The sequence below is a fragment of the Saccopteryx bilineata genome, chromosome 1 (assembly GCF_036850765.1).
Source record: "Saccopteryx bilineata isolate mSacBil1 chromosome 1, mSacBil1_pri_phased_curated, whole genome shotgun sequence".
NCBI classification, from domain to species: Eukaryota; Metazoa; Chordata; class Mammalia; order Chiroptera; family Emballonuridae; genus Saccopteryx; species Saccopteryx bilineata.
In genome coordinates this window covers 347,494,159-347,518,877 of record NC_089490.1, presented here as the reverse complement: position 1 = coordinate 347,518,877, position 24,719 = coordinate 347,494,159, and the positions used below count along the sequence as shown (strand labels likewise).

The following is a 24,719-nucleotide window of genomic DNA, read 5'->3' as shown; positions in this document are numbered from 1 at the left end:
CACAATGATGTTAATTCTCCACCCTCCAGAACGAAGGTTCCAGACTGTGTAAGGGTGCTGGCTGAAAGGTAAAAGAATGCTCACTACTGATTTGTCTAGCTTGCCTCCTTCCATTCTTTTCTACCCAATCAGTGAAAACTCAAAGTCATTACACAAGATTACTTGGCTGTAGCTTCATCTGCATTTTTTTTTTCCTACAGCAAATAATCCAAGTTAAGGTTAGGAAGATCCAGAGAACCACTTTTACCTACAGATATGCACACTTCCCTAAAAGGCCACTTTATACCGTTCCTTCCCCACAAGGTAGTGAAGAATAAGCTCCAAGCCCAATGATTTTCTAAAATCATGACAAAGTTGTAAAACTGTTCACTCTAAAATGTTTTCATTCTAAACCAAATCAACTGCATTCATGCTGGCTTTCAAAACAATGTAACAAAACCACCATTTCCAATAAGAAATAAGCAAAGACTGGAAACATAATCATGATAACAAATGAAAATATACCATCTTGTATTGAATCAGGGCAGTGACACCAAACTGCATTCTTCACAGACGCGGCAAAAAAGAAAGCTAGTTTCAGTTTCACTAAAGAATGTTCTTCGAGACCGGAAAAAAAAAAAAGTTAATGGAGTTCATCACCACCAAACCACTATCACAAGAAATGTGAAAAGTACTTCTTTAAGAAAAATAATAAAAGGTCAAAAATACAAATATGACTACATATCTATCAGTAATCACTTTAAATATAAATAAACTAAATGCTCCAATCAAAAGATATAAGGTGGCTAAACTGGCTCTTGCAAGACCCACACATACACTGCCTGTAAGAGACTCATTTCAGATTGAAAGACACACATACTGAGTAAAGGGATAAAAATTGGTATTTCATAAAAATGAAAATAAAATTTTAAGAAGCTGGAGTAGTAATACTTAGACAAAACAGACTTTAAAACAAAGGCTTTGTAGCAAGAGACAAAGAAGGACCCAGGAATTCCACTTCTGGGTGTTTATTGGAAAAAACCCTAAACACTAATTCAAAAGGGCATCTGCATCCCTATGTTCACTGCAACATTATTTATAGTAGCCAAGATATAGAAGCAACCTAAGCATCCACTGATAGAAAAAATGGATAAAGAAGATTTGCTACAAAAAAAAAAAAAAGATTTGCTACATATACACAATGAAATATTACTCAGCCATAAAAGTGAAATTTTGCCATTTGCAATAACATGGATGTACCTAGAGGGTACAAATACCCTATGACTTAACTTATATTTGGAATCTAAAAAAAAACAAATAAATGAACAAACAAAAGCAACAAACTCATACATAAGAAGAATAAATTGATGGTTGCCAGGTGGGAGGGAGGTTGAGGAACTAGATGAAAAAGGTGAAGGAATTAAGAAGTACAAATTGACAGTTACAAAAGAGTCATTAGGATGTAAAGTACAGAATAGGGAATATAGTCAATAATAATGTAATGACTACATATGGTGCCAGGGGAATACTAGACTTATTAGTGGGATCACTTTGTAAGTTACATAAATGTCTAACCACTATGTTGTATGCCTGAAATTAATATCGTATTGAATGTCAACAGTAATTTTAAAAAAATGTATTGATTTTAGAGAGAGAAAGAGAAAGGGGGAAACATCAACTCATAGTAGTTGCTTCTCATATGTGCCTTGACTGGGAAAGCCAGGGTTTCGAACTGGCAATCTCAGCATTCCAGTTTGACACTTTATCCACTGTGCCACCACAGGTCAGGTTAAAACTTTTTAATAAAATAGCTAAACGAATGTTCTTCGGCCTGGCTAGCTGGCTCAGTGGTAGAGCATTGGCCCAGCGTGTGGAAGTCCTGGGTGCGATTCCTGGTCAGGGCACACAGGAAAAGCACCTATCTGTTTCTCCACCCCTCCCTCTTCTCTCTCTTTTTCTCTCTCTCTCTTCTCCTCCCACAGCCATGGCTCAAACAGTTTGAGCAAGTTGGCCCCAGCACTGAGGATGGTTCCATGGCCTCGCCTCAGGCACTAAAATAGCTTAGTTGCTTAGTTGCTGAGCAACTGAGCAGCAGCCCAGATGGGCAGACATTGCCAGAGAGGGGGCTTGCCAGGTAATCCCGGTCAGGGCACAGTCAGGAGTCTCTGCCTCCCTGCCTCTCACTTAATTTAAAAAAGTTCTTCAGCCTGACCAGGCGGTAGCGCAGTGGATAGAGCATCAGACTGGGATGCAGAGGACCCAGGTTCGAGACCCCGAGGTCGCCAGCTTGAGCGCGCGAGCTCATCTGGTTTGAGCAAAAAGCCCACCAGCTTGAACCCAAGGTCACTGGCTCGAGCAAGAGGTTACTCAGTCTGCTGAAAGCCCGTGGTCAAGGCACGTATGAGAAAGCAATCAATGAACAACTAAGGTGTTGCAACGCGCAATGAAAAACTAATGATTGATGCTTCCCATCTCTCTCCGTTCCTGTCTGTCTGTCCCTGTCTATCCCTTTCTGACTCACTCTCTAGCTCTGTAAAAAATAAATTAATTAATTAAAAATTTTAAAAAAAAGTTCTTCATGAAGCCACACAAATTATTAATTTTATTAAATCTCAATTCTCAACTACACATCTTTTGAATATCCTGTGATAAAGGAAGTATACATAAAACACTTCTCCTGCATACCAAACTATAAGAGTTGTCTCAAAGAAAAGCACTAAAAGCATTTGTGCAATTGAGTTGTAAGCTGAACTAGCTGCTCTTTTCATGAAACACCATTTTTACTTGAAAGAATGACTGGCAGAAAAACTATGATTATTCAATCTTACATGTTTGGCAGACATTTTTTCAAAAATGAACAACGTGAGATTGTCACTTCAAGGAAAACAACTGTCAGAATTTATTCCAGTGATAAAATTTGAGCTTTCAAGTAAAAATTAGAAAACACTTATCTAGTGAGATTTGTAGTAATATTAACAAATGTGATTTTTTAACATTGGATGATAGAATATGTCAGCACACAGTAGATCTGCATAATTCAGTGAACCAGTGTTTTCCAAATGACCAATGCATGATGTTACAATACCACGCATGGGTAGAAGCAGTGGTGGGATTCATCCGATTCACACCAGTTCAAAAGAAGCTATACCTAATTTTTTGTTGAGTTCAGCAAATTGGTTACTAAAATGGTACTTGTTATCAGGTTTTCTCTATGGTGAGCGCCTGGGCAGCTGCCCGATATAGAAATCACGAATTTACATTTCTTATTCTTCTTTAACATTCATCTGCGTAACAGTGTATTCTAAGCACCCACAGTAATGTTCATTATGTCCATAGGTAAAGGAATGGGATCCTACTCCTACAGTGAAAAGATGGTTACGGAAAAATCACACAGCTAAAAATGCTTGGATAAAAGTGAAGAAAATTGGCCCTGGCCAGTTGGCTCAGCGGTAGAGCGTCGGCCTGGCATGCAGGGACCCGAGTTCGATTCCCGGCCAGGGCACATAGGAGAAGCGCCCATTTGCTTCTCCATCCCCCCCCCCTTCCTCTCTGTCTCTCTCTTCCCCTCCCACAGCCAAGGCTCCATTGGAGCAAAGATAGCCCGGGCACTGGGAATGGCTCCTTGGCCTCTGCCCCAGGCGCTAGAGTGGCTCTGGTCCTGGCAGAGCAACGCCCCGTAGGGGCAGAGCATCACCCCCTGGTGGGCGTGCCGGTGGATCCCGGTCGGGCGCATTCAGGAGTCTGACTGTTTCTCCCCGTTTCCAGCTTCAGAAAAATACAAAAAAAAAAAATAAGTGAAGAATATTGCAAGTGAGGCTGCCAATCAAGAAGTAGTATGGAGCCTGACCGGGCGGTGGCGCAGTGGATAAAGCGTCGGACTGGGATGCGGAAGACCCAGGTTCGAGACCCCGAGGTCACCAGCTTGAGCAAGGGCTCATCTGGTTTGAGCAAAAGCTCACCAGCTTGAGCCCAATGTCACTGGCTCAAGCAACGGGTTTCTCGGTCTGCTGAAGGCCCACGGTCAAGGCACATAAAAAAAAAAAAAAAAAAAAGTAGTATGGAAATAAATAACAGTTTTATTGTTTTTTATCAGGTATTATTTAATACTTTTTCATTAATACTTGAAAATTCTTATAATCTAGTTTTATGTATCTCTTTTATTGTTCTTATTAAAGTATTAAATGCATAAAATAATAAACTACCTTTCAGTATATCATTTTTTTATACTTAAAATGGTCATTAGGGCAGAAAACCAATTGTTAAATTATTTTAGTCCCACCACTGGGTAGAAGATCCACGCAAAGTAAAAAACACACTAATGGATTTTAATGTAATAGAATATGAAACAGTTATACAACTTCAGATTCCATAAGGCCAAAGGCCTTTAAGAAACTACCAGTTGTGCCTGACCAGGCAGTGGCCCAATAGATAGAGCATTGGCCTGGGACACAGAAGACCCAGGTTCGAAACCCTGAGGTTGCCGGCTTGAGTGCGAGCTCATCTGGCTTAAGCACAGGGTCGCTGACTTGAGCGTGGGATCACAGACATGATCCCGTGGTCACTGGCTTGACCCCAAAAGTTGCTGGCTTGAAGCCCAAGGACGCAGGTTTGAGCCCAAGGTCACTGGCTTGAGCAATAAGTCACTAGTTTGGCTTGCACCCCCTATCCTTCCTGGTCAAGGCACATATGAGACTCAATCAACGAAAAACTAAAATGACACAACTACAAGCTAATGCTTCTCATCTCTCTCCCTTCCTGTCTCTCTCAAAAAAAAAAAAAAAAGTGGCTGACCTATGGTGGCGCAGTGGGTCAAGTGTCGACATGGGATGCGAGGTTGCCAGTTTGAAAACCTGAGCTTGCCCCATCAAGGCACATACAATGAACATGCAGTGAACAACTAAAGTGAAGCAACTATGAGTCAATATTTCTCGTTCCCTCCTCTGTAAAATCAATAAATAAAATCTTTAAAAAAAAAAAAGACTATGCAAAGTTCTATTTAAGAAAAAAAAAGGAAACGAAAGAAATCATTAGTTGTCAAGTTTTGATATAGTATCTAAAAACAAGATCCAAAATAATTTTTAAAAGATATTAAAACATTCCTCTTTTTTCTAGCCATATACATATGAAGTACTGTGTTTTCTTTATATACTACAAGCAAAACAACCAACTGCAACACTATGAAATGTAAAAACAGATACGTATTTAGTCAGACAGTAAACAAATTTGGGAAAACATAAAATATTATTCTTCTAATTTTTTGGCCTGGAATAATATAGTCATGTTCATAAAAGTATGCTAACATTTAACAGGGTTATTTTTAAAATTTTTTTTATTTGTTTATTTTTTTACAGAGACAGTGAGTCAGAGAGAGGGATAGACAGGGACAGACAGACAGGAATGGAGAGAGATGAGAAGCATCAATCATTAGTTTTTTGTTGCACATTGCGACACCTTAGTTGTTCATTGATTGCTTTCTCATATGTGCCTTGACCACGGACCTTCAGCAGACCAAGTAACTCCTTGCTGGAGCCAGCGACTTTGGGTTCAAGCAGGTGGGCTTTTCGCTCCAACCAGATGAGCCCGCGCTCAAGCTGGCGACCTCGGGGTCTCGAACCTGGGTCCTCCGCATCCCAGTCCGACACTCTATCCACTGCACCACCGCCTGGTCAGGCTAACAGGGTTATTTTTAAATAAATATTTTTTAATTGTTTTAATTTTTAATACAGTAAATATTGACCAATATAACCCATAAACAAAAGTTCTTTGGGGTCTTCAATAATTATTAGTGAGAGTGAAGACACCAAAATGTTTGAGAACACTTGCTACAACGCCATAAGCAAGAATAAACTATTGCTACACACAAAAACATAAACGAATCTCATAAAGTTGAGTGCAAAAAGTCAATCATACCTTACAAAATTTCCTAAACAGGCAAATATAAGCTATGATATTGAAAGTCAGAATACTGGTTACCTTGTAGGAAGGTATAATGTTTCCTTTCTTGATATGAGTGTGGTTATACTTCGTGTGCACTTTTTTTCTACATGTTATATACCACAATATAATTACTTTTTATGTTACATTTTCTATACAAACATAAACCCATACACACACACACCTTAGGCTCACCTACAGATGTTCTATTAGAACCAGAGCATGTCTTTTTTCTTAAAACAGATCTGCAGGTGATTCTAATGTACTGTATAGCCAAGATACTACTCATAAACAAGAGTCTAAAACCAGGGAGGGAGCATGAGATCTTGCTCCCCAGCATATGTCATCAGTTTGGTTCAAATAAACTCTTATAAAAATTCAAAAATAAAAATAAACAAAACCAGGGAGATTTACATAAAGAACAGTAACAAGAACAAGGGCTTTGAAGCAAGGCAGATCAGGTTTTTAATATACGCTTCTCTTCTCTTACTATCTATGTAGCCAAATGCAAACTACTTAATCCCTACAGGCCTCAGATGCTTCCATTTCCTCTTCTGTAAAATAGGCACAGTACCCTACACAGTGTAAACATAAGAATCAAATTATAGCCTGACCAGGCGGTGGCACAGTGGATAGAGCGTCGAACTGGGATGCAGAGGACCCAGGTTCGAGACCCAGAGGTCACCAGCTTGAGCGCGGGCTCATCTGGTTTGAGCAAAAGCCCACCTGCTTGGACCCAAGGTCGCTGGCTCCATCAAGGGGTTACTCAGTCTGCTGAAGGCCCGTGGTCAAGGCACATATGAGAAAGCAATCAATGAACAACTAAGGTGTTGCAACGGGCAATGAAAAACTAATGATTGATGCTTCTCATCTCTCTCCGTTCCTGTCTGTCTGTCCCTGTCTATCCCTCTCTCTGACTCACTCTCTGTAAAAAATATAAATAAATAAAATTAAAAAAAAAAAAAAAAGAATCAAATTATATAAGAAAAATATGCACCTAGCATATTGGGTATCACTCAAATATTGCCTCTTGTCTTTCCATTCTCAACCTCTACTAATCCTAAATCCTGAGACAAACTGTCCTCTTCAGTCTTGATTACTCCATCTTTAAAATGAAAATAATGCAACATGACCAACCTATATACTATAGATCAAATAAAACAGTATAATTATATTTGCAGAAGTATAAATAGTGTAAGTATAAATACAGATAGGAATTTTTGCTATCAACTCAAAATAAAAGTGGAAAGAGAACACATTAGAAAAGCAGAACATATAGAAAAATTATAAAATGGAGGATAGAAAATATGAGCATCAGCCAAAACTGTCACAATTGAAGGACATGACCAGAAGGCAAATCAAGACCATAATGGCAATTCTGCCAGGGACTGACATTTACCGTGAAAAATATGTATATTAGCCCAGCATTTCTTCAAATGTCTGTATTTAAGCCCTGGCTAGATGGCTCAGTTGGTCTAGACTCTAGCAGTGGTCTCAAACTCGGGCCCGCGGGCCGCATGCGGCCACCCACCAATTTTGTGCAGCCCGCAGACTGGCCCGCAGACTAATCCACGAAGTTTGATTAGTCTGCGGGCCGCACAAAATTGGTGGGCGGGCCGCGAGTTTGAGACCCCTGCTCTAGAGCATCATCCCAAAGCTCAAAGGTTACTGATTCAATCCCCAGTCAGGGCACATACAGGAAGAGATTAATGTTCTTGTCTGTCTGTCTCTCTCTCTCTCTTCCTCACTCTCTAAAATCAATAAAATAAAGATTTTAAAATTTTAATGTCTATATTTAAGTAAAAGCACAGTCCATATCATCAGAAAACAGGCATATTCTGAAAGGACCCAGATACCTGTCTAAATGGAGAGATGAGGGAGAGCTGTGTTGGAGCTTTATAAATCAAGGTGTTCTTAGAGCACTTTCAAACACAGCTCAATAGCCCTTTTAATAAAATGTTAAACCTTGGCCTGACCTGTGGTGGCGCAGTGGATAAAGTATAGACCCGGAAATGCTAAGGTTGCCAGTTCAAAACCCTGGGCTTGCCTGGTCAAGGTACATATGGGAGTTGATGCTTCCAGCTCCTTCCCCCTTCTCTGTCTCTGTCTCTCCTCTCTCTCCCTCTCTTTCTCCCTCTCCTCTCTAAAATGAATAAATTTTTTTTAAATGTTAAACCTTTACAAAAACAAAGCAATTTGACAAAAAAGATTCTGTGTGACTGTTTTCAATGCTAAAGATATGCCTACATGCCCAAGGAACTAAGTTTTATAATAAAACAAAAAATATATTGCCTGACCAGTAGTGGCACAGTGGATAGAGCATTGACCTGGAACACTGAAGACCCAGGTTTGAAACCTCGAGGTTGCTGATTTGAGTGTGGGCTCACCAGCTTGAGCAATGGATCATCAACATACACCCATGGTCACTGGCTTGAGCCTAAAAGTAACTGGCTTAAAGCCCCAGGTCACTGACTTAAGCAAAGGTTCTCTGGCCTAGGTGGAGACCCCGTGTCAAGGCATGTATAAGAAGCAATCTGAAGTGCTGCAACTACACATTGATGATTCTCATCTCTCTCCCTTACTCTCTCTGAAAAAAATAAAAATATAAACTTGCCTTAGTCTCTACTTTTCAATATTCTACAACTTCAATTTTGATTTCTGATAACATACCAGAGATTGTCAAGCTATGGCATACCCATTGCCTGTTTTTTTTGTTGTTGTTGTTTTTATTTATTTACAGAGACAGAGAGAGAGTCAGAGAGAGGGATAGACAGGGACAGACAGGAACGGAGAGATGAGAAGCATCAATCATTAGTTTTTCGTTGCGCATTGCGACACCTTAGTTGTTCATTGATTGCTTTCTCATATGTGCCTTGACCACGGGCCTTCAGCAGACCGAGCAACCCCTTGCTTGAGCCAGTGACCTTGGGTCCAAGCTGGTGAGGTTTTTGCTCAAACCAGATGAGCCTGCACTCAAGCTGGCGACCTCAGGGTCTCAAACCTGGGTCCTTCTGCATCCCTGTCCAATGCTTTATCCACTGCGCCACCGCCTGGTCAGGCCCATTGCCTGTTTTTGTATGGCCTGTAAGCTAAAAATGAAAAATAAGGAGGAGGGAAAGAGGGAGAAGATGAGGAGGGAAAAATTAAGGAGAAAAAGAAGAAATAATAGAGACTGTTATGTGGCCCGCAAAGCCTAAAATATTTTTTACACAAAGCATCTCTCAAACCCTGAACACACCATCCCATTGTCTTCTACTTTTGAACCTTATGCTATACATCATCATCATCATCATCATCAAAGCCTTTATCAATCTAAATTCTAAATCCCACACTAATAAAAACCTACACCTAGAAAAACACATATCACCTTACTTCTCATTAGAATATCATACTACTGATTTATCTTCTATCCTTACTAAGTTCAGTTCAAAAATTAATCATCTCAAGGCACCTTTCAGGAGGAGTCAGGATTATAAAGATGACTAGGACAGACCCTGGCCAGTTTGCTCAGTGGACAACTCAGGTTCAATCCCCAGTTAGGACACACTTGAGAAGAGACCATCTCTCTTCACTCTCCCTTCTCTCTCTTTCCCTCTTGCAGCCAGTGGCTCAGCTGGTTCGAGTGTTGGCCCTGGGCGCTGAGGATAGCTGAGCTGGTCCAAGCATTGCCCTCAGGTGCTGAGGATAGCTCAGTTGATTTGAGCATCGGCCCCAGATGAGGGTTGCCAAGTGGATTCTGGTTGGGGTGCATGCAGGAGTCTGTCTATCTACCCTCCTCTCACTTAAAAAAAAGTGAATAGGACAAAGTCACTGTCCCCAAAAAGCTTACAGTTCAGTGAAGGAGCAAACAGTTCATTTTCCTAAAACAAAGCAAGTACTATAAAAGAGACATGCACTGGCTGCCCCCTGTGAACAAAATGGGGACACTTATGACAACCTTAGAGTTCTAAAAGGTTTCTTAAGAGAGATGCACTCAACCCAGAATGATGAATAGAAGCAGCAGCATGTGAAACTGCAAGATATCTATAGACACTACATGCTGCTCAGCATTACCAGTAATGAGAAATCAGGCAAGCAAAGTCCATAGGTACAGGTCACAGAAGGCCTAATATGTCATGGCAAGGAACTTAGACTTTAGAGCCAATGAAGGGAATTAAGGAGGGGAGTGACAAAGACATTTATACCTATTGGGCAGATGTTCTGGCTGCTGGTTTACTACACAAGTGATACAGAAACCAGTTACAAGACTAGTGTCCTTGTCCAGGTGAGGTTAGGGTCTGAACTAAATTGATAATAGAAGGAAAGGGGAGATGAACTGCAGAAATATTTAGGATTGCCTGATTAGGCAGTGGCACAGTGTATAGAGCGACAGACTGGAATGCAAAGGACCCAGGTTCAAAGCCCCAAGGTTGCTGGCTTGAGTGCGAGCTCATCCGGCTTGAGTGAGGGCTCACCAGATTGAGCATGGGGTCACTGGCTTGAGTGTGGGATGACAGACATGACCCCATGGTCCTATTTCCTGGCTTGAGCAAGGGGTCACTCGCTCTGCTGCAGTCCTACCCACCTCGGTCAAGGCACATATGAGAAAGCAATCAATGAGCAACTAAAGAGCCACAACAAAGAATAGATGCTTCTCATCTCTCTCCCTTTCTGTCTGTCTGTCCCTATCTGTCCCTCTCTCTGTCACAAAAATAAATAAATAAATAAATAGGATTTATTTTTTACTATGAAAGAGAAGGGAGAAAACTAATGGCACAGATTCACATACTGAATGACTGGATGGATGGCAGTACTTTTAAGTTAGCACAAAACTACAGAAAAATAATTTTAACTTTTGTGGGGAGGGACAAAATGGAGGAGGTCAGAATAAGTACATGGGGAAAACTAGTTCTGTTCTGCACCCACTGAATTTGAGAATTATCAAAATGGATGCATGTGGGTGGCCAGTAGCCAATGAAACAGACAAGGCTGTAGCTCTGAGCTGGAGACAGAATTTTGAGTCATCGGCATGCAGGTAGCAGTTAAACCCAATAGTGGGAAAGACTTCTGAAGGAAAGAATCTTAACTCCAGTGAGCTAAGGACCTAAGGAATATTAACATTTACTGAGAAAGCAGAATCAATAAAGATCTCTTCTTAACTTTCTGCTAGTTTTAAAAGCTTCAAAAATCTCTTCCTGCTAACCAACAAACTGAAAAGAGCAAAAACCATGAAATATGTTTATTAGTACACTTCATCTTATGGATGAAATCAAGATTAAAAAATTCAGTAGGGAGAGGGCTTTCTAGGCAGAAGGCACAGCATTTGGAAAGAATAGGAACATGACAGTACAGCATATTTAGGTATTTGCTTATTTGGTTTTTACAGGTGTACATGCTAGAAAGACCTTTAAAAAGAGGTACAAACTAAGGCCTACAAGAACATTCGAAGGAAACAATGGTACTGTTAACAACATGAACCATTCTTAACATGTCCTTCCCCAGTACATCTACACACATTTCAGGTCTTGCTCAGCTCAAGCATTACCTTCTTCAAGCATCTCTTTCCTGCTCCCTCAGGTAGATCAGGCCAGGCCAACCTCCATCCTCCCCATTCCCCTTGTCCAAGCCCCTGTCCATGCCCTCATTGCAGCATTTATCACACACTATGCTACAATTATCTGTGGCATGTCTGTCTCCCCAATAGACTAACTATAAGCTCCTTAAGAGCAGAGAATTTTAATTTTTGTACCCTATACTCTCAGCACTCCCTTATTATCATCTAATAATCACTCAACAGATATTTGTTGCATAGATGTCAAACATAGTTGTCACAACCTAAGACTACTAGCTCCTTAGCTTTGGAGTGCATTGCAGTTGTGGATTTACATTGTTTCACTTTCCTTATGATAATACTAAAATAAACAGGTCCTGGCTGTTTAGCTCACTTGTTTAGAACACCATCTCGAAACACCAAGGTTACAGGTTCAATCCCCAGTCAGTGTACATACAAAAAGCAACCAATGAAGGCATAAATAAGTGGAACAGCAAACCGATGTTCCTCACTCTCGCCCACCCTTCCTCTCACTCTAAAATCAATCAATCAATCAATAAATTTTAAGAATTAGTCTTTAGTAAATAAAAAACTCCTGCCAATGAGAAAAAAACTCTTAGACAGTGTTCTTTCACAGCTCACAAAGGCTGCTAACTACTCCCCCTGATTTCTATTTCCCAAATATGACTGATCCACATCTGGATAATCTGATCATCCATAAATGCAAACCAGCTTTCTCTTGCTATCTCAGTAATGGGACTATAGACAATAATTTTGCTCCCTCTTACTTTTTGTTGTAATTTCCAATTTCTACCATGAGCATATGTTATTTTAACAGTGGAAGAAGTAAAGCTCTTTCCATATTAAAAAATAAAAATAAAGCAAGTCACATAAGAATACATTATAATCCTATTTGTATTGCAAAGGTAAATATATATTGTTTAGGTATGTACTTGTTTTGTAAAACTCTAAAGAAAAGTAAGGGATTGGTTTACACAAAATTCAGGAAACTGGTTACTTCTGAGGGAGAGAGACGAGGGAGATTCAATCAGGCAGGGAATTGCAAGAGGCTTTAAAGGTACTAGAAATCTCCCTTTTGTTAAGCTGGTAGAAATAATAGGCCTTCAATTTATCATTCATTAAATTGAAGCTGTATAATATATGCACTTTTACACATATGGCTTGTTTCACTATTTAAAAAGAAGATACAGCCCTAGCTGGCCGGCTCAGTGATAGAGCATCGCCCGGTGTGTGAAGTCCCAGGTTTGATTCCCGGCCAGGGCACACATGAGAAGAGCCCATCTTTCCCCCTCCTTTCTCTCTGTCTCTCTCTTCCCCTCCCGCAGCCAAGGTTCCATTGGAGCAAAGTTGGCCCAGGTACTGAGGATGGCTCTGTGGCCTCCACCTCAGGCACTAGAATGGCTCCGGTTGCAATGGAGCAACACCCCAGAGGGGCCAAGTCAGGCACATGTGGGAGTCTGTCTGACTGCCTCCCCACTTCTCACTTCAGAAAAATACAAAAAATTAAAAATTAAAAATTAAAAAAAAGAAAAAAGAACTCAACGATAGGACACACAAGGCTATTCACAGTCTAGTCTCTTTGTATCTGTTAATGACAACAACTAATATTTTTTAATATGTATCATGTTAATGCACTGTTTAATGATTCCCATAGATTATTCTGTTTAATCTTCAAAACAATTTGATAAATTAAGTCTCTTATGCCCACTTTACAGATGAGATCACTGTGCCCAAGGTCACACTACTAGTAGTAAATGGTAGGCAGACCTCAGAACCCACACTTGTCACCACCACATTAGTTTTGCCTCCCTTCTCTCACTATGTTTAAATCATCTGTCTCCCCCACTACAATGAAAGCTGCTTTTTGTTCATTTTCATTTCCCCTGGCACTTAGCAAGCAATAAGTAAGTAAATAAATATTGAGTAAATATTTCATATACACACAATGTTTTCAGGACAGTTATTTCAGGACATGAACTGATTGTTCCCCTTGACAGCTTTGTGAAGTATAAAAGATTTTTAACCACCTTAAACATATTTACATGCACAATTCAGTGGAAGTAAGTACATTCATAATGCTATATAACTATTAGCACTAAATATGAACGGTTTTTAGTGACTTTACTAAAGTCACTCAGCTATCATGTTCTGGAATGGGCGTTTGATCCCAGAACTCTTGACCCCTAAATGCATAGGCTATTCATTCTACCAGATGCCTGTCTACTAATACCTCCGTCTACTCTTTCCTTCTCACCAGAATATGGGAGAATCAAATGAGGTAAAGATACTAAAACACTTTACATATATTTCTACAGCACAGGTGACAACAGCTGTGAAGAGGGAAAAACAATCCACCAACACATTTCTCCAAGGCGATTACTTTTCATTTTGACCTTTCAAAAGCTAAGACTTTAAATATATAAATATCCCACCTCTCGAGCAAGCCTGCAGATCTACAAAAGCAATGTCAAGAACCCAAAGTAAAGTTATGAGAAATACTTGCATTAATTAAATTACACTCATCATCAAATGACAAGTAACTGCTCTAACCTGATTTTATTGTAATAAAGAAAGCTTCCTGCCCAGGCCAGGTAGCTCAGTTGGTTAGAGCATTGTCCCAATATGCCAAGGTTGCAATTCAATCCCTGTCAGGACACATACAAGAATCAACCAAAGCATGAATAAATAAGTGAAACAACAAATCGATGTTTCTCGCCTGACCTGTGGTGGCGCAGTGAATAAAGCATCGACCTGGAAATGCTGAGGTCGCCGGTTCAAAACCCTGGGCTTGCCTGGTCAAGGCATATATGGGAGTTGATGCTTCCAGCTCCTCCCCCCCTTCTCTCTCTCTGTCTCTCCTCTCTCTGTCTCTCCCTCTCCTCTCTAAAAATGAATAAATAAATAAATAAAAATAAAAAAATTAAAAAAAAATCGATGTTTCTCTCTCTCTCTCTTCCTATTTCTCTAAAAATAAATAAATAAATAGTTGTGGGTTTTTTTAAAGAAAGCTTCCTCATTAAAAATTTAAAAATTTTTTCATTCTGAGGATAAGTCCAACTTTCCATCATTCTGCCTATTTTGGAACTCAAAAAAAAAAAAGGCATTCTAAATATTGGGTATTTTTATATGCTCAACTGTGAAAGCCAAGGAAAATTATTTATTTGTGAGCTGAATTCTGAAGCTTTAACAAAAAGATTGATTTCTGATCTTGCACTGGTGCCAATTTAATCCTCCTTAAATCTCTCCCCATTTTTTCCTCAGTTTGAGCTCTAAAATCAACAGCCAGTTCTTTAACATTTCATAGTTAATGCAATTAAGTCCATAAAACTGTTTCCCTAAAGATGTTTCTTCCATGCACACCCCTCTCTACCTTCCAGCATTAGCACTCTGTCATGAGAATAAGCATATTATTAAAGCTTTAAATAATATTGGAGATATTGTTTCTGTAGTTAATGTAATGTGTATACATCAATGCCATCCTCTTAAAAATAAAATGATTCTAATGTTTTATTTATCCACATCTGATAGAATTCTGACCACCTTCAGAAAAAAATTCAATCTATAAAGATAGTCTATTATAAATCCTATCAAGTAACGTCAGAAGAGAATCAAATGAAAAACTCCATCAATACCAAACGATCTCACCAATGAATATTTATGATATTTCCATATTTCCTGTCCTCTGTTTACATAAAGCAGTGGTGCCAAGATGCATCTCGGGATTATTAGCCTGCAATACAATGATGGACCTAATTGCCTTGCAAACCAGAACACCAATAAATGGAATCTTCAAACAATCAATTTTAACAGGGGGAAAAAAAAAAGGCTTTAGCTCTTTCTGCATAGATGCACACTCCCTGACTAGGAAATAAATTCATCCTCATATTTTTCAGTCTCATTCATCAATTCTCAAGCAAGGAATGCTACCTCAAGCCCATCAAATCTATTTAATTCCAAATTCCAGGATTAATATTTTTTTATTGAATTTTTTTGGGTGACATAGGTTCACAAAATCATACAGGTTTCAAGCGTACAACTCAACAAAACATCATCTGCACACTACATCATGTAACCATTACCCCAAGCAGTCTCTTTCTGTCCCCATTTTCTTTTCTTTTGCTCACCTCCACCTACCCCACAACCTCTTTCCTTCTGGCTATTACCACTAATTTTTAAACACACCAGGGGAAGGTGGAAAGGAGAAGGCAGAGGCATCACATAGAAAGATATGTCACATTCCAGTTTTATCTTCTCCACCTTTAGTTGGGGACTGGGTTTTTTCTCCCAACTTTCTTGTTATATGAACACAGACATAACTTATTTTATTGCACTTTGCTTTACTGAACTTCACAGATGTTGCAGTTTTTACAAATTTAAGGCTAGACCTTCCAACAGCAATAAGATCACAACTCACTTGATTGCAATATTTGCTTTATTATGGTGGCCTAGACCCAAACCAGCACTATTTCCAAGGTGTGCCTTTAATAGAAGACACTCTCCCCTCCTTAATTCTACCTTAACTGATAACCCCTCTCAACTTTACCCTTTGGGTTGATGTACTTCTAAATATGATACCAACATAAATGAAAAAAAATCAAAAAGATTAAACTAACAGCTTTCCTCTAGGAAAGAATCTTTAATGTATCTTCTCTCTCCCCTACAAAGTCGCCTCTGATTAACTGTCTCTTCCCAAACCACAGCCTCCAAAACTGTCCATTTAAGTCCAACCCTTAACTCTCTTCTGTCTCATGAAGGCCATCAAATCTCTCCTTTTCACCCATTCCATCTCTTCCCAGCACTGCTCACTTCCCCTCTCCGTCCACTCTGTCCCATCCACACCAACTCCATATCTCCCACTTCTCTGCCACCTCACCATCAGCAATCACCTCTCCTGTTCTACTGGTTCATCTCATACATTCTTCCTCTAAAACTCCCTCAGCCACCTTGACCAAGAGACATTTTCTTCAAGATACCATCCCCCAACGTTGCACTCCACCTGCTACTAGTACTGAGCAGTATCTTCTGTGCCCTCGACCTCGACCCACCGGGGAGCCACCAATACCCCTTCCAGTGGTTCTAAGATCCCCTTCCACTGTGCCCCCCTTTCACTGTGCCCCCCTCCCAATTTCAATCCTTGTCTGCTCATTGTGAGTCTAATTTCTCATTTATCCCCCTCTGCCAGCTCACCATCACACTCCCCTCATTTAAAGTCCCATCCCCACCAGCTCCTACTCTAACCTCTATAAACACTCCCCAGGAAAACCTCAAATTCTGCTCTCCTAACCCACGCTATTCCTTAAATGCCCACAAATTCCACCACTCCGAGATGACAAACGCCCACTTCAAGCTCAGGTCTCAATACATGCCAAGCGCCTCACCCCCAGGTCCTACCACCTCTATCAGTCTGTCCTAGGTCCACCCCAAATTCTACCCTTCTGAATTAACACCCCCAAGGGTCCTATCCAACCCTGCAAGCCAACTATTTAAATTAGCCCCTACCCTGCACCCCAGCTGGGATACCAAACTGTCAACTGCTCCAAGCCAACCCCAAATTCACCACCTCTATTCAGTCCCCTCCCCCATTAAAAGCCATCCCACTCCAGTCTCATCACCCAGCTCGCCTCAAAACCATCCCAAATTCTACCCCAACCTCCCAACCCCACGCTCCTGCCCCAGGTCCGGTTATTCCCCACTAAAAGCCCCCTTCCCCTGTTGCCCCCCCCCAACCTGCTTGGGTCCCACCCTCACCCCACCCCCAGCCCGCGCCTGGACAAGTCTCCCCTGCCAGCCCGCCGTTCCATCGCGACCTCCACCCCCTTCCCCCAACCCGCGCTCTGCAGCCCCCACTCTCATTCTCCCCAGAACCACTGGCCCAGGCTCAGGTCGCGCGGACCGGGGGTGGGGGGGCCGGGGGGTCTCCTCACCGAAGAGCCGCTGCAGGAGAAAACGGCGACGGCGGTAGCTCAGGCGGCGATGCCCTTGTCTTCTCTGGAGGCTACAGAGGTGACGCTCTCGCTCCCTCGCCCGTGTCCAGTAAGGTGGCGGATGGCGCGCAGGGACCAAGAGCCTCCTCCTCCTCCTCCTCCTCCTCCTCCTCAGCGACTCCGCTCTGAATCCTCTGCAGTAGCTGCCGAGAAGCCCAACGGGTGGGGGAGGGGACGCTCCGCTGCGGGCGAGGGAGGAGGAGGCGAAGGGAGGGAGCCCGAGACCTATAAGAAGAGCGGGGAAGGAGGAGCCGGCGCAGCGCCGCGACACGTCCCACAGCTCAGCGCGCTGGGACCACAACTCCCGGCATGCCTCGCTCCGGGCCGCGCGCGGCCTGCCCTGCCGCCGCGTGCCCAGCGCAGAGGTGCCGCGCCCTCCACGGTCACGGACAATGGAATCGAGGCAGACCTTCGCGAGCCGCTTTTGTAGACCCAAAGACACAGCCCCATCCCCGGTAGCGATGTTCTCAGTGTCTCCAACCTCTTTAGACACACACACACGCACACACACACACACACACTCTCACTGGACTACACACACACACACACACACACACTCACTCACTCACTCACTCACTCACTGGACTACATTTTCCAGCATGCGCCACAGCCTTCCGCCTTCCTTCCGGTTCCTGCGAAATGCTGGGAGACGCAGTTCACAGTTCTGCCTCCATGTTAAAAAGAAGTGAAGGAGAGTGGAAAGGAAAAGAATACGCCAACCCACTGACGACAAACCTCAATGGATTAGAGCACCTATGAAACCGTGCTCTTTTCGCCATTCCCGTTACCACTCTCTCACAAAACTAAAGCAGCAGATTCTTCTGGTCTCCCTGCAAAGCCGAGGACGATTTGGCTACTTGAATCCAAGTGTAAAAAGGGCAAAATTCTTAACCTAGCTCCATTACTTTTTAAATTTTACCTTAAAAAGATAATCAGACAAGTTGGAAAAGATGAATGCATGAGGCTGTTAGATGAGATTGATAATAGGATAATAGAAATGTCCATCAATAGGGGCTGATTGAATTATATATACAAACAATGCAGTGCTAAGCAGCCTTTAAAGTAATGATAATAGATCTATTGACATGAAAAGCTACTCACATTTTATTCTCAAGGGAAAAAATGATTACAGAACAGCATATTTAGAATTGTTCAAGTTATGGGAAGTTTGAGACAATATTCCATAATAATAGATTTCAGGGAGGAGTCTCCCCAAAATATCAGTGATTAACATGTTGGAAAGTGTCAGGTTTCAAGTAATTTTATTTTTCATATTTCCTGAATTGTTTAAAAGGAGGATATAATTCGTTAAGCTATAAGACTATTTTCTTTTTTTTTATGACTATTTTCAAAAATACAATTTTGACACCAAGCAACCATATCTTTGCTGCCTAAAAGCTTTGCATGCCTTCCTATTGCCCTCAATGGTACTCCAGGACTAGGCCTGTGTGGTTTTTCTGGAAGCTCAACAGTTCCACTATTAAAACAAATAATGGTGTTCACCTAAAATTCATAAGTGAACATTACATTAGTAGGGAGAATTTTCTCAATTTTCATTGTCTCTTCTCAAAATTTTTCTTCTGGTTTTTCCACACCCGTTTCTCTGTATATCCATTTCTCCTACTTACTCTTGAAATTCAAGACAAAATCCTGCCTTCCCTAGAACATATTTTAGACACACTGATTTTCCATATATCTGAATTCTTATAGCAGTGGTTTCTAATCTGTGGGCCAGAAATCACTGTGGGAAGGAGTGAGGTAGAAGGAATAGAGTTACTGTAAAGGATTTATGAAGTTCTATTTAAATAAAGCATTGTCTGTAGACTGAATAAATATCTTACTCTTAAAAAATGTTATTCCTTCTGTGTCCAGTTCTCCCAGAATATAAAATTTGGTATCAGATCATCTCTGGTTTAGCATAAATCTTACATTCAATTATAGCATTAGATTTCATGTATAATTATTTTGCGGTGTTGTGCAAGAAACATCAGAACATTTAAGCTCCACTAGCCATCACACAGAACTGCAGGCCTACAGGAGAAAGCATGGGTTGCCTAGATCAGAGTTTAACAACAGTCCTGCTGCAGCCAATCTGTCAGCATCACCCCACCTAAATCTAGTTATCCTATTCCTTATCTATCACTTTCTCTTTTTTAAAAATATTTTATTTTATTTATTGATTTTTAGAGAGAGGGGAGAAAGGGAGAGTGAGAAAGGGGGGAGAAGCGGGAAGCATCTACTCTTAGTAGTTGCTTTCTGTATGGGCCTTGACCAGGCAAGCCCAGGGACTTGAACCAGCGACATCAGCATTCCAGGTCAACACTTTATCCACTGCACCACCACAGGTCAGTCATCAGTTTCTAAGAATACATCAGGCACTGCCTTTTTCAAATTGTGTATCTCATTTTTCATCCTATTATCAAGTCTTAAAATCCCACCACCACCAAAAAAAACCATCCTATTTCTGTTCTCTTTACTTAGAACAGTAAGAAAAGTATCTAGGACATATTGGCTACATCTCATACCCTGTCTGAGTTGCATTGGTCATCCCCTCTCTAAAATTTTTTCATTTCTCCCCCTCCTTTTTTCTACTTCTCTGAACTGCAGAAAGTGGGATCTGGGTGAACAAAATTAGAAGGGGTCTGCGAGTAAAGGATTATCTGAATTAAGGAAATCAGTATGAGGAAGTTTACTGGCCTGACCAGGCGGTGGCGCAGTGGATAGAGCATTGGACTAGGATGAGGAGGATCCAGGTTCAAAACCCCGAGTCGCCAGCTTGAGCACAGGCTCATCTGGTTTGAGCAAAGCTCACCACCTTGGACCCAAGGTCGCTGGCTTGAGCAAGGGGTTAGTCGGTCTGCTGTAGCCCTCCGGTCAAGGCACATATGAGAAAGCAATCAATGAACAACTAAGGTGTCGCAACAAAAAAACTGATGATTGATGCTTCTCATCTCTCTCCTTCCTGTCTGTCCCTGTCTGTCCCTCTCTCTGACTCTCTCTCTCTCTCTCTCTCTGTCTCTGTAAAAAAATAAAATAAAATAAAGAAAATTTACTGAATTAGGAATCTGGGAATCAGATCCTAACTTAGACCTTGCCATGAACATGCTAGTTAACCTTTAATAAATCCTTTTCTGAACCTCAATGTTTACATCTGTAAATGGTAGGAATGATTCTTTCCCTGTCAGCTCTAAGGTTATTAAGAAAATCCAACAAAACATATATATGAGCCTGACCTGTGGTGGCGTAGTGGATAAAGTGTCAACCTGGAATACTAAGGTAGCCAGTTCAAACAACCCCAGGCTTAGCAGGTCAAGGCACATGTGAGAAGCAACTACAAGTTAATGCTTCCTGCTCCTCTCAAACCTGCCTTTCTAAATAATCATTTAAAAAATCTTTTAAAAAAATATGTATGAAAATGTTTATTTTTAATTTTTTTTTTAATTCATTTTAGAGAGGAGAGAGAGAAGAGAGGAGGAGCAGGAAGCATCGACTCCCATATGTGCCTTGACCAGGCAAGTCCAGGGTTTTGAACCAGTGACCTCAGCATTCCAGGTCAACACTTTAACACACTGCACCATCACAGGTCAGGCCTGTATGAAAGTGTTTTGAATATTGTACAGTGCCATGTATAGTCCAGACCCTTCATCTAATTTGAGGATTATCTTTCCAAATCCCTGTCAAGTCTTGGCATGCATACTCTTTACTCAGAATTATATTATTATTAATAAATTTATTAAAGTATTTAAGGAATTAACTCTATTAAGCCAATTTAATTCTTTGACACATTTTCTATGTAGCAATTTCTAACTTTTCTAGATTTTTCTATATCAAATTTTTATCAAGAATATGCTTTTTGTCTATCAATTTTACAAGAAAGATTTGATTCATCAGTTATCTTTGTCAGTTTTAACTGACTCTCGCTTCAGCTATTATGAACTTTCTAGTCATTATTGCCTTTTCCAGGGAGCAATTTGAGCCATTGTCAGTTTTATTTTGTGTTGATTATTTTTACCAAGTGGAATTTTCCCAATGGTCAACTTTGCAATGTTCAGTGCCATCAACAAAGATGGGATCATTCAGTTTGCTTTTCCACCCATAATAAATTTTTACCATGTTTGGTTTTAGCCATTGTCAGTTTTATTTTGTCTTGATTATTTCTACCACATACAATCTTTTTTCTGCAACCCAACTAAAACAAACTCAGACAAAATGACAGTATCAAAACATTATCCTTTGCCTTTCACTATCTGATTAACAAGGACTGTGTGAGATGGTTTTGTCCCAGCTATATTAATGAACTGGCTTTGAACTTTTTCTCTCAAAGCATCTCTTTAGGAGCCTTGGCAAGAGTGTAGGCTGGTGTATTACTTTAAGAATTGCTCTAAATTCTGACCAGGAGGTGGCGCAGTGGATTGAGCGTCAGACTGGAATGTGGAAGGACCCAGGTTCGAGACCTCAGGTTTGCCAGCTTGAGCGCGGCCTCATCTGGCTTGAGCAAAAAGCTCACTAGCATGGACCCAAGGTCACTGGCTCGAGCGGGGGGTTACTCAGTCTGCTGAAGGCCCGCAGTCATGGTACATATGAGAAAGCAATCAATGAACAACTACAGTAAACTGATGATTGATGCTTCTCATCTCTGTTCCTGTCTGTCTGTCCCTATCTATCCCTCTATCTGACTCTCTCTCTCTGTCCCTGTAAAAAAATTAAAAAAAAAAAAAAGAATTGCTCTAGCCTGACCAGGCGGTGGCACAGTGGATAGGGCATCAGACTGGGACGCAGAGGACCTAGGTTCAAAACCTCGAGATCACAGGCTTGAGCATGGGCTTGCCAGCTTGAACACAGGATCGCTGGCTTGAGCAAGGTGTCACTGGCTCTGCTGTAGCCCCTGGTCAAGGCACATATGAGAAAACAATCAATGGAAAATATGAGAAAGCAAACAACTAAGGAGCTGCAACAAAGAGCTATAACAAAGAATTGATGCTTCTCATCTCTCCCTTCCTTGCAGAACTCCTAGGGCAGATAAAATAATTAATTAAGGTATCAGATGCTTTTCATGCTATAAGAGCTGACAGAACTAAAGGTTGTTACTAACAAAAGTCAGAAGAGAATTGAAAGGGAAGTTTACAGGTTAGGAGGATCCTTTACATAAATAATGCTGCTCAAGTTCATTAACTTAAAAAAAAAAGCATACTAAACATAGTTAGTTGAATTGTGTCTCCCAAAAAGATACAGGCATACCTCATTTTATATCACTTCACTTTATTGTTTCACAAATGTTACACTTTTAAATTGAAGGTAAGACCCTCCACCAGCAAAAAGATTTCAACTCACTTTATTGTGGTGTCTGGAACCAAAGGTCCAGTATATCCAGGGTCTTTATAAGAGAAGGAAGAGGATGATTTGAGACACAGAGATACCAACGGGAAAGCCATATGAAGATAGAGACAGAGATTAGTCATGTACTACAAGCAAAATAAGATCAAAGACTGCCAGTAGAAGCCAAGAGAGAGGCCTGGAGGGAGTCTCCCTCAGAGCCTCCAGAAGGAGCCAACCCTTCCAATACTGTGCCTTCATTTCTAGCCTTCTCAACTGGGAGAGAACACATTTCTGTTGTTTGAAGCCATCCAGTTTGTGGCAATTTGTTAAGACAGCCCTAGGAAACTAATAGAACAATTAAGCTGGAAACTCAAGTACTCAAGTCATTAGCAAAGGTTTTAAGTCCTCCAAACAGATTCAGAGGAGCCTATTTTGGGAAATGTTTATCAGTTTCATTTAATTTGTTATATCTAACAGCAGCTCTGGAAAATTGGTGTTAATATCCATTGCTTTTATATCTGTGCCTTTTCTCTTTTTAGCACTTATTGCACTCTTAGTTCTTTTTTCCCCCATTGATTTGAGAGAGAGAGAGAGAAGCATCAATGTGTTGTTCCACTTTGTTGTTTCATTAGTTGTGCACTCATTGGTTGCTTCTCGTATGTGCCTGATGAAACACTATCCACTGAGCCACCTGGCCAGGGCTGTACTTTAGGGTTGGGGCTTGGACATGTGTGTAGCTTGATTTCTGGCAGAGAGGATGGAATAGCATATGTAGAGAGAACTACATTGGTTTCCACTAAGCATGAATGGGATCTCCCCAAATGATTTTTTCTCATAGGACCCCAGATCCTTTGCAAGAGAAGGTGTCCAGATAATGACCAGGATGTAAATTGGATTTAATTTGATTTAAGTTCAATAAAGTAATATGTCATTTCTTTTTTTTTTTTTTTTTTTTTTGCATTTTTCTGAAGCTGGAAACAGGGAGAGACAGTCAGACAGACTCCCGCATGCACCCGACCGGGATCCACCCGGCACGCCCACCAGGGGGCGATGCTCTGCCCATCTGGGCGTCGCCATGTTGCGACCAGAGCCACTCTAGCGCCTGAGGCAGAGGCCACAGAGCCATCCCCAGCGCCCGGGCCATCTTTGCTCCAATGGAGCCTTGGCTGCGGGAGGGGAAGAGAGAGACAGAGAGGAAGGCGCGGCGGAGGGGTGGAGAAGCAAATGGGCGCTTCTCCTGTGTGCCCTGGCCGGGAATCGAACCCGGGTCCTCCGCACGCTAGGCCGACGCTCTACCGCTGAGCCAACCGGCCAGGGCCAATATGTCATTTCTTACTCCTTTATGTTTGTGGAGTGAGATTTATACCCACTACATAATCAACAGAAAAATAAAACTGACAACAGCTAAATTGCACACAATGAAATTACTTATTGACTAAAAATTGATGGAAAATTAAAATAGGCCCTGGCCTGTTGGCTCAATGGTAGAGTGTCGACCTGGAGTGTGGAAGTCCCATGTTCAGTTCCCTATGAGGACACACAGAAGAGGCGACCATCTGCGTTCTCACCCCCTTCTCTTTCCCTCTCCCTCTTCCTCTCCTGTAGCCATGACTCAATTGGTTCAAGCATGTTGGCCCAGGTGCTGAGGATGGGACCATGGAGCTTCCGCCTCAGGCACTAAAAATAGCTCGCTTGTGAGTAGCCCCAGATCGGCAGAGCAGAGGCTCCAGACAAGGGTTGCCAGGTGGATCCTGGTCAGGGCACATGCAGGAGTCTCTCTGTATTTCCCCTACTCTCACTTTAAAAAGAGGAAAAAGAGTGGCCCTGGCAGGTTGGCTCAGTAGTAGAGCATCGGCCTGGTGTGCAGGACTCCCGGGTTCAATTCCCGGCCAGGGCACACAGGAGAAGCGCCCATCTGCTTCTCCACCCCTCCCTCTCTCCTTCCTCTCTGTCTC

At 41.5% G+C, this 24,719-nt stretch overlaps 1 protein-coding gene across 3 annotated transcripts in view; it reads right to left on the bottom strand.

The window, feature by feature from the left end:
• FAM168A (family with sequence similarity 168 member A) overlaps positions 1 to 17,972 on the bottom strand; it is a 213,368-nt gene extending 195,396 nt beyond the window's left edge. Inside the window, exon 1 of one of the 3 annotated variants that reach the window (XM_066250439.1) lies at positions 17,389 to 17,972. Coding sequence is in view for 2 of the 3 variants with exons in the window: in XM_066250433.1 (XP_066106530.1) it covers positions 505 to 507 (3 nt within the window). In the remaining variant the exon portion in view is untranslated. Of the gene's footprint in view, positions 1 to 504; positions 543 to 17,388 lie in introns of those variants that run through there. The other 2 variants (XM_066250433.1, XM_066250434.1) reach the window with 2 other exon arrangements.
• Positions 17,973 to 24,719: the final 6,747 nt, after the last annotated feature.